Below are 10,302 nucleotides of genomic sequence, written 5' to 3'. Positions count from 1 at the left end.
ATTTTAATAGAATCTTTGGGAATTTCACATCATACACCCCAAATACCACTCATTTCTCAGTCCTTCCATATCTGTCCTCTACCTTTGTAATCCCCCAATAAATAAAAATGAATATTAGAAAATAAAAGAAAAACAAACAAACAAACCATCCCTCTGACCTCACTGGGCTGCTCTATCAACTGCAGACTTCCGTTCATGTGCAGACTTTCCTTCCTGCCCATCTCAGTGAATGTAGCCCTCCAGTCCTCGGGACAGGATCTTCACGTGCTCCAGCAGCTCACAGATGGAGATGTTGGGGTGGGCCAACTCACTGTCTTGGGCTGGGTCTGGGCGGGATATGAGTTGGTCAGCCTGCCAACTCTCCTGTCCCATACCACACGGGCCAGCTCTCACACACCACTCTTGTGAGCGGTATAGCCAGCTCACACACATGAGACAACCTCTGAGGGCCAGGGCCGTTGGGGACCAGCTCTTCCACACAGCTCTGATAACACACAGAACAGTGGCAGTTCTCCTGTGCATATGCCTTGGGTGGGGCTGGCGAGAGGTAGAGTCAGTTCTCACTCTCCCATGGTCACACCTCCAGGACTAGCTCTACAATACACATCCTACCACTGCCAGCAATATAATAGCTCTTAAATGTTCAGAGATCTAGTTTTTAAGGGCCCAGACTTGGGAACGAATCTTCAGGGTTTAAAAATAAAATAAAGCTTCTGGTTTTCATTCGCACCCCAGAGCTGACCCTGTGCCAAGCTATTCAAACCCAAATCCTGCTGGGAGAGAGCTGGATTCCCAGGAGTGCTGACACACCTGAGAGCACAGGTAAGACCACCACTTCTGCTCCAAAGGACCCGACAAGTGCCCTCAGTACACAGAAACTGAGGAGCAACATGGGACAGGACCCTTCCGTTTTCAGTCTGCCACTGGAGATGACCCTGTGCCATAGCTCTCCATAGCCAAATTCTGCCCTGAGAGAGCTGGTCTCCCAGGATTGCTGACACACAAGCTTACACAAGGGACAAGCCAGTCAGAGATAGCAAGACCAGCTAACAGCACAGATAACCAGATGGCAAGAGGCAAGGGCAAGAAAATAAGCAACAGAATCCAAGGCTCCTTGGCATTGTCAGAAACCAGTTCTCCCACCACAGCAAGCCCTGGATATCCCAACACACATGGTATGTACTCACTGATAAGCGGATATTAGGCAAAGAGCATGGAATACTCGAGTTTCGACTCACAGGACACATGAAGCTCAAGAGGAAGGAAGACCAAAGAGTGCATGCTTCAGTCCTTCTTAGAAGGGAGAACAAAATAATTGAGGGAAGAAGGGGGTGGGAGGGACTTTGGAGGAAGAAAGGAGGTGGAGGGGGAAAGGGGCAGAATTAGGTATGGGAGGAGATGGAGATGTTCAGAGAGCCAGGAAATTAGTCAGAGGTGTATAGCAAAGGGGGATTGTAGGACTGTGAAAGGCAGCCTGGTTTCTGGTTGAGCACAGGCTTGAAACCTCAGTGACTGGACACCAGGCTCCTGGCACAGGGCTGCAGCCCTCCATAGATTTGTGGCCATCAGTCTTGTAACAGCAATGCCCCAAGCCCCTCCACAGGTAGAGGATATGACCACGGGTCATGTAGTATCAAGACAGATCTCCATTTTAATGAGGCACCTAAAGGCCTGGAGGTTTAGCCAATAAACTCCCCTTCCCAGACACTCCTCCCTGCAAAAGGTATTTAACTTCAGGCCTGCCCTGAGAAAGGGGTACGGTTTTATTCATCTACTTTCCTCCATGACAATAAATGTCTTGAAACCATGGACTGCCTCTTTTCATCCGGATCTACCGTGGGGAGCAGTGAAGCAGGCCTTCACCGAAAGAACCGGCTGCCTAATCTCCCACAGAAGACCTCTCAGCTCGCCCAGTCATGGCCTCCACCAAGCCAAGCTAGCATGTCCATCAACAAGCCAAGGACTCTCCCTCCTACAGGACGCAGCCGGAGCTCTCCCGCCTTTCCCCCTTGGCCCTGGGTTAGATCCAGCCCTCAGGCCCCCTCTCCATTCTCAGCTCTTTCACGGCTCCCAGTGGTGTCTGGGTGCTCAAGAGAACCATATGGCACTGGCCTCCCTGTTGGCCTGCGGGGTCCCCGGGACCTCAAACTGCGCTCCCCCATCCCCAGACCCTTATAGAGGTGTCCAGCATCTTCACATAGCCCAACATCCAGACAGAGCCAGTGTGGGTAGAGCACAGTCGATTCTCCCATGTCCCATTTCCACCAGTGGCCCAAGCCTTGTGGTGCAGTGGAGGCGGGACACCCCATAACCATAGAGGGGATGGGGAATTGGGGTAGCAAACAAAAAGTCCCAGATGCCAAGAAAACAAGAGCCTTGCAGGACCCCACAGGGATATCATTACCTGGAATAACCTACAAAGGGAAGGGAGACTCTGTGGAGACCATATCCGGAGGTTAGGCATGGCCCCCTGGTTGATGGGGCCACACACCCATCTCCAAAATTTTAACCCAGAATTCCTCCTGTCTAAAGGAAATTCAGGGACAAAGAGTGGAACAGAGACTGAAGGAAAGGCCATCCAAAGACTGCCCCACCTGGGGATCCATCACACATGCAGACACCAAACCCAGACATTATTGCAGATGCCAAGAAGGGCCTGCTGACAGGAGCCTGATACAGCTGTCTCCTGAGAGGCTCTGCCAGATCCTGACCAATACAGATGTTCACAGCCAACCATTGGACTGAGCACAGGGACCCCATGGAAGAGTTAAGGAAAGGACTGAAGGAGCTGAGGGGGCCTTATTTGGCATCAGTGGGAGGGGAGGCCCTTGGTCTTATGAAGGCTTGATACCCCAGTGTAGAGGAATGCTAGGGTGGTGAGGCAGGAGTGGGTGGGTGGGTGGGGGAGCACCCTCTTAGAAGCAGGGAGAGAAGGATGGGATAGGGGGTTTACAGAGGGGAAACCAGGAAAGGTGATAACATTTGAAATGTAAACAGATAAAAATCCAATTAAAGAAACAAAATCAGTGTGAGATATTACTTGTCAATTGTTGGTCTTTGTTCCTGGGCAAATATAGCCCTATTCAGAAAGTCCTTTCCTACACCTTTTTGAAGGAAACAGCTTATGCTTTCTTTTAGATTCAGTGTTTCCAGTTCCGTTGTAATCTTTGATCTGGTTCAAGCTCATTTTTGTGAACCATGATAGATATGAGTCTATTTTCATTCTATTCCATGTGGATTTCCAGTTTCCCCAGGACCATTTGTTAAAGATGTTTTCCTCTGCAGCTTATGGTTTGGGCATCTTTTTCAAATATCTGATGGCTATAGTTATGTGCACTCATGTTTGGCCATCTATCATATCCTATTGTCCAACATCTCTCTGTGTTTGTTATTATAGTTCTACAATGTATCTTGAAGTTTAGAAGGGCAATCCCTCCATTGCTGTTCTTTTCATTCAAGATTGGTTTGGTTATGTAGGGTCATTTCTGGTTCCATATGAATTTTGATTTGTTTTCTAATATTGTAAAGACACAAATGGAACAGCAACAAGCAATGCTTGTTTGAACGAAACTATTCTTGGATATATAGACGTGAACAATACAAAAGAGGTCAGTCCAAGGATCTTAAAGACGGATTTTTATTTTATTTTTTTAACCTTTTCAGTAGTATCTACTTACACAATCCACTCCTCTCCTTTTTAATTGGTGGCTTTAAAGTATGCTGTTTAAAAATTTTAATACAACTCTACTTATTGTCTATATATGTGCTTAGATGTACATGTGTTGTCCTGCACATCCTACTGTGTGTGTGTGTGTGTGTGTGTGTGTGCGTGTGTGTGTGTGTGTGTGTGTGTGTGTGTGTGTGTACAATTTGTGGTAGCTGGCTCTCTCCTCCCGTGTAAATCCTGGGGATCAGACTGAGGTTGTCAGGTTGGCAGCATCACCTTTGCCTGCTGAGCCATGTTGACAGACCCAAACTGTCTACTTTAAAGCTCATGCCCTCCCATCCACATTCCCATCTACCGCAGCTGGAAATGGAAGCTTGTTGGTTTCTGTCTACCATGATTGCTCACAATCTGGGACCTGGTCATAATGTCCCATAAACTGGTCTCACAACAGTTAGCTCTGACATCCTGCTGCCACAGGGATAACTCCTTCCTCCATCCGTCTAATGTCTCCCTAACACTTTCAAGTGTTAAAATTTTAAATTCTGCTACTTTAATATATTTAAAGGCTCATAATAAAAATGTGTCCTTACTCCTATTTCAGGGTAAGAAAAATATCAGAAAAAAAAATCTCAAACACACTCACTCACACACACTCCGGTGCTTTTCATCGGTTGACCAACCACATCGACGCTTAGGAGCGCACCTTCCCTCTTAGGCTGTGGTCTCTTGCCAATCATTGGATCTTTTTCCTGGTCATCTGCTTCCGTCTTCATTCTTGCAACTTTCCTTCTTTCTATGCCATTACTTTATGACTATATCATCTTTCTTTTTATCTTATAAATATGTTGTAATTTCTCTTATTCTTAAAAATTCTCTTGGGGGAGTGCAGAGATGACTCAGAGATTAAGAGCACTGACTGCTCTTTCAGAGGTCAATTCCCAGCAACCACATTGGTGGCTTACAAGTCTGTAATAGGATAAGATGTCTTCTTCTTGTGTGTCTGAAGACAGTGACAGTGTACTCATATGTATAAAATAAATAAATAAATCTTTTAAAAATTCTCTTTTTTATATTACAACCTCTTTCTACACTTCCCCCTTTCTTGGCTTTCCAGTTTTCCTCTGCTGAAGATGTCCGGTATTTGACTGCCTCTCAGGTGTTTCCCCTCCGTCTTACACACATTCTGCAGTCAGAGTTCATGCAATCATTCTGCTTTTGCTGCTTTGCTAGGTCTCATGGGACTAAATCTAGTGGTTGATTTTCAGGTCCCATCTCACTTGGTCCTTTAGCTACCTATGACGTCATGGCTCACATTTCCCTTCTGCAAACACCTTCCTTTCCACAACGGGCCCTGCTCCTGCTCCTCTTCTCTCTCCATCCTTCTTTATGGCTCCTTCTCATCATCCTGATCTCAAAGTTGCACATATTCCTCCCTCTGCTGGCAACACTCTCGTAGGACGCCTGACCTGTTGTTTGATCTCTATCACACAGATCTTTGCTGGAGTTCATTTTCTGTGGTCTTGCGCAATGCAGCCCTTCCCTACGAACTGCCATGCTTACATGTGCACAGATGTCACCACAGAGGGGGTCCCCTTATTTGCTCATCTTTTTCTCTTTACTGCAGAATGGAAAGTCAATGCAGTGATGATGAGTGCCCCATTTCAATGTTTGGTTCCGGTGCCTAGAACTTGTTTTCAGGGCCTTTGCATCTCCTGTAAGGTTGAGAAGGAGAATAATGCGATAAGCATTTCATAAACTATTTCTGACAGTTCTAAGAGTGTAAGTAAAAGTGAACGTAAACACGAGCATTGTGAGGAGTGCAGGCTAACTTCCATTTCTCTTGGAGGAAGATTAAGAGCAGATCAAAGCAATATGCAAAACTATGCATAGTGGACAGAATCCTGAGGATCGTTTTGACCCAGATGCCTTTCTGTTTAAAATAGCAATTGGTAAGGATGACTCCGGTAATATCCTGACAGATAGAACTCATAGATGACAAAAGAACTCATAGATAAAATATTTTTCTGTATTTTATTTTGAGTAATATTCTACAATGCTCAGAAGAGGATAAGACAATCAAGATATTTTAAAATTTATCCTTCTTTATGCCTAAGTAGTATTCTTTGTACATTATTCTATAAACTGCAGGAATGTTAGTAGGACATAGTGATATTTTCCCTTGTTAGTCCCCATAACCTATTACAATATTAAATATTTTAGATAAGAATGAGGTAAAAACAAAGTAAGTCTCATGGAAACTAATTCATCTGGAGTTTCCTTAAAGGACTTGCCAAGTTTGTGCATCTACAAAAATACCTACTTCGTTTTTCAATTTTTTCCTTGCCGTGTAGTGTGACCTTGGTGTCAATTTAAATAAAAGAACAACTTAAGAAGGGTCTGCCTTGGCTTGTAGTTTAAAAGGGATTAATACTCGAGCACAGAGAGGAACCCCTGGCAGCAGTATCATGGTGCAGGGTATGCAGTTGGGGGTCCTCACAGCCTCAGATGTCAGTGGAACAGGAAGCAGAATGCAGACAAGAAAGCGGGGTGGGGCTGTAAGACCACAAGGCCAGCTCTGTGTGACCCACTTCCCTTATGAAGCTCCATGCCCCACAGTGTTCCACAACTTTCCCATACAGTGCCACCAGCTGGGCACCTAGCGTCCAGACAAGGAGCCCATGTGATCACTTACACAGTTGCCCTGGTAACTGCCCGAAATAGATACCCATGGCAGCAGGAGAGGCACTGTTGTCAGTAATGTAAACATGAACAGATCAATATTCAGAGAATAACCAAACATGGGTACCATAACAATCCCCACAACTTGTCTCATTTCTTTCTTTCTCCATACAAGACATTTTCATAAGGTATGGGAGGAGTGGAGAAATGAAACCAAACATCTGAAGCAAAAAGATCCCTCTGTCTTCTCTTGGCATTGATAGGTTAATTGTTAACAAAACCTTTCTCCTCTTAATCTTCCTTTACATGTGTTCTCCTTTGGCCTTTCTTGCTTGAAAGTCAAACATGAATCATTAAGGTCAATTATGTATGTGACTCAAAACACACAGGCTCCATGAGTCAATTTTGGTGTTGGAGATACTAAAACTAGGTAACTGAACGATTTGTTTTGGCCCTTAGGTAGGCATTTGGCACTAGAAATGCACATTTGAATTTTCTAGGGAAAAAAAGACAAGTGTTTCTTCTGTATTAGTTCTAAGATCATTCTTTTCATATTTGTGAAGGGCTCACTAGCAGTCATTGTGGTTTTTATAAAGTGGTGTTTAGAAATGCCATTCCCAGCTGGTATTTTACAATGATAGATTGTTGTTTTATCCAGGTTAGAATCCCTTAATGATGAACTCGAAGTTGGAGGAACTTGAAAGGACACAATGATTTTTTCGTGTAAGATGAGTAACATATCCTCTCACCCTATCCTCTTTCTTCTGTAATCCTAGACCATCCCTAGGTCCGATAGTATATAAAGATGGTGGGTAAAAAGGTAATACCCAAATGTGAACATTCCCTGCTAGACTTCTATGCTCCCCTTCCCTAGCACTTTCTTTATGGCCTCTTTGACATCTTTGTTTCTCAGAGTGTAGATCAGGGGATTAACACTAGGAGTGACAATGGTGTAAAAAAGAGTGAGAAACTTGCCCTGGTCTTGGGAGTAAGTGTTTGCCGGCTGGAGGTACATGTATATGATGGTACCGTAGAAGAGAGAGACAACGATTAAGTGGGAGCTGCAGGTGTTGAACGCTTTCTTTCGCCCAGCAGCCGACTTGATCCTAAGCACTGCTCGGGCAATGTAACCATAGGAGATAAGGATGAGGATGAGCGGCGCCAAGATGATAAAAATCGCCAAGGCAAAAGCCAGCGCCTCCAAGGCCATCGTGTCCACACAGGCCATGCCAATCAGGGCAGGCATCTCACAGAGAAAGTGGTCCACACGCCTGTGTCCACAGCGGGGTAACATCAGCGTCTGGGGTGCCATGATGAGAGAATTGCCAAAGCCGCTCAACCATGCCACGGAAGCCAGCTGCCCACAGAGACGAGGGTGCATGATGACGGTGTAGTGCAGGGGCTTGCAGACAGCGGCGTAGCGGTCGTACGCCATGACAGCCAGGAGGACACACTCTACCCCTCCCAAGGCTAAGACAAAGTACAGCTGGATGGCACAACCCACATAGCTGATGGTCTTGTCTGGACCCCAGAGGTTGTAGAGCATCTGTGGGATGGAGCCCGTGGTGAAGCACATATCCAGGAATGAGAGGTTGGCCAGGAAGAAATACATGGGTGTGTGCAGCCGGGAATCCAGAGCTGAAAGCAAGATGATGGTCACGTTGCCAAGAAGAGTGAGCAGATAGAAGGAGAGAACGACCACGAAGAGGATGAGCTCTAGGTGAGGACGGTCAGAGAAGCCCACCAGGATGAAACCTTCAAAAGAACTCGTGTTTTCCTTGTCCATCACTTGCAACCGCACGCTACCTAGGAGGAGAAACACAAATGTTGGTGATGATTGCAGGTGTGATTTCTTAAAATAGTAAAACTGTACCTTTTCAGAAATGCTAGCTCTCTGACCTAAAGTTTCAATAGGCACTGATCTAAATCATTTGGTCTGAAAAGTATCTCATTTTAATTTTTAAAGTTCCAGCTTGTAATGATTTGTCAACTTGCATCGCTGTTTTTCATCAGCAGGCTGTAAAACATTATTTACAAAAGGTGATTGATGAAGGGGTTTACAGCCCCATGGGAAGAACAATGATGTCGGCCACCCACACGCCCCAGGACTCCCAGGGACTAAACCATCAACCAAGGGGTACACATGGTTCCAGCCAAAAATGTGGCAGAGGAATGCCTTGTCAGGCATCAGTGGGAGGAGTGGTCCTTGGCCAGGTAAAGGCTCAATAGATGCCCCAACAAAGGGATCCAGGAGGGGGAGGTGGGAATGGGTCTGGTGGAGGGGTGTATACGTGGAGGCAGGGGTTGGAGGTCTTTGGGGGGGGAGGAAACCGGGAAAGGTTTTACCATTGGAAATGTAAATGAAGATAATATTCAATAAAAAAAACTGGCAACAAAAACCCCAAAACAAACAAACAAACAAACCAAACAAAAGGTGATTGATGCCAAACACGGCAGTGCACACTGTTACCTTAGCAGCCCAGAGGCAGATAAAGGCAGGTCAGGAGTTCAAATCCAGTGAGTTGGAGGCAAGACTGAGCAATGGAAAAAACCTGTCTGCAAAAAATGTCTGATTCTTTGTAAGGGATCAACACTCAAAAAAATGCCATCACTTTTAAAAACGAGGAAGTAGCAAATTTTCCTAGTAGTCTACACCCGGTGGAGAGGCTAAGGGCTTGGCCACAGATCAGAGACACAAACTTCCTTTCAAGTGAAATCTTGTTCTGAAAACTGTCTCATCACTCCTGAGAGGTCTGGAATCCAATACAAACCCAAGAGGGTAGACATAACCCAGCAAAATGGTCAAAAGAAGCGTATCTTGTCTTTAGTCACATCTATCCCTGCTAGTCCCATCCCTCCTGCTGACTGAAAAGTGACCCTAACACTCGGTCAGACAAGATAACAAATGCACTACTTCAGCATTCTCTGTCCAGCTTTACCGCCATTGTAAAAATTATAGCTTACGTCACTCGAGTGTGGGATCAGGTGACTCACCCTGGGAAAGCTTTCCCACAAAGGTTAACCACACAAGGAAAGCCCCAGAGCCCATCTTAACTGGGCATCTATTTGGCAGCCTTTTTCTCCTCTAATGCTTTATACTTATAGCAAACCCTGCTTCTAGGGAATCTAAACGGAATATTTTCTTTATCTGTCCTGATTTTATAGCGCTGAAAGATTTTTGTATCCTCCATAGTACTTTATACTCTCAGGTTTTGGCTGTGGTTTTATGTCTTAGGGCAAATGTCCTGTGTAATACAAATTAACCAATAGTTTTTCATATTTTTCTAAGCAGTTACTAAAAAGCCATAGGACTGTGACTTTTATTAGAAGCCAATACAGTCATTGAGTACACTGTAGCACAAAAGTATTGTTTATTAAACATTGACATATACTGGAAATGAAATTTTATCAAAATTATAACCCAGCAGAGGCTTCAATGAGTTTCTTCCATTGTAAAGGGTTGAAGTGATCATTTCAATAAGCTCTAGGTAGACAGACAGTGCTTTGATAGCCGAGAGCCAATACTTAGGCTGACGCCAACAAGGCTTTTCTTCTTCCTCTTGAAAAACAGAACTTTAGTACATTACCAATAAACTCAGGGGTGGAGTGGGATGGGGGGGTGCATGGATACCACCTGATGATGAAAAAGTGCATCGATTCTGAGATTCGGGGTGCTTATCATTTTTAAATAGGTAGAAGTGTTGCTACAATGGAATAGCAGTTAATTCTGATTGGGAGAATGCTTGCATTTTTTTTTTCCTGTTAGTCTTTGAAAAATTCTCTTCACATTGAACATATCTTAAAATAAAACAGAAAATAAATTATAAGTTACAGACCACTTAAATATTAATGGGACTAATATTACTTGCCTCATACTAGACATAATGTTAACTGTTGAATATAGTCTATCTCACTTCATTTTCTCATTCGTTCCAAGAGACCAACAGTTTGATTAT

General features: G+C 44.6%; 1 protein-coding gene across 1 annotated transcript; it reads right to left on the bottom strand.

Annotated features, from left to right (window-relative positions):
• Positions 1-7,193: 7,193 nt before the first annotated feature.
• LOC127664752 (putative olfactory receptor 2W6) lies at positions 7,194-8,141 on the bottom strand. The gene has a single exon (XM_052156898.1). It carries the CDS (start codon positions 8,130-8,132, stop codon positions 7,194-7,196), a length of 939 nt encoding a protein of 312 aa, XP_052012858.1. The 5' UTR covers positions 8,133-8,141.
• Positions 8,142-10,302: the final 2,161 nt, after the last annotated feature.

The sequence above is a fragment of the Apodemus sylvaticus genome, chromosome 14 (assembly GCF_947179515.1).
Source record: "Apodemus sylvaticus chromosome 14, mApoSyl1.1, whole genome shotgun sequence".
NCBI lineage: Eukaryota > Metazoa > Chordata > Mammalia > Rodentia > Muridae > Apodemus > Apodemus sylvaticus.
The sequence above is the reverse complement of the archived record's forward strand: the minus strand, read 5'-3'. Positions and strand labels throughout refer to the sequence as shown.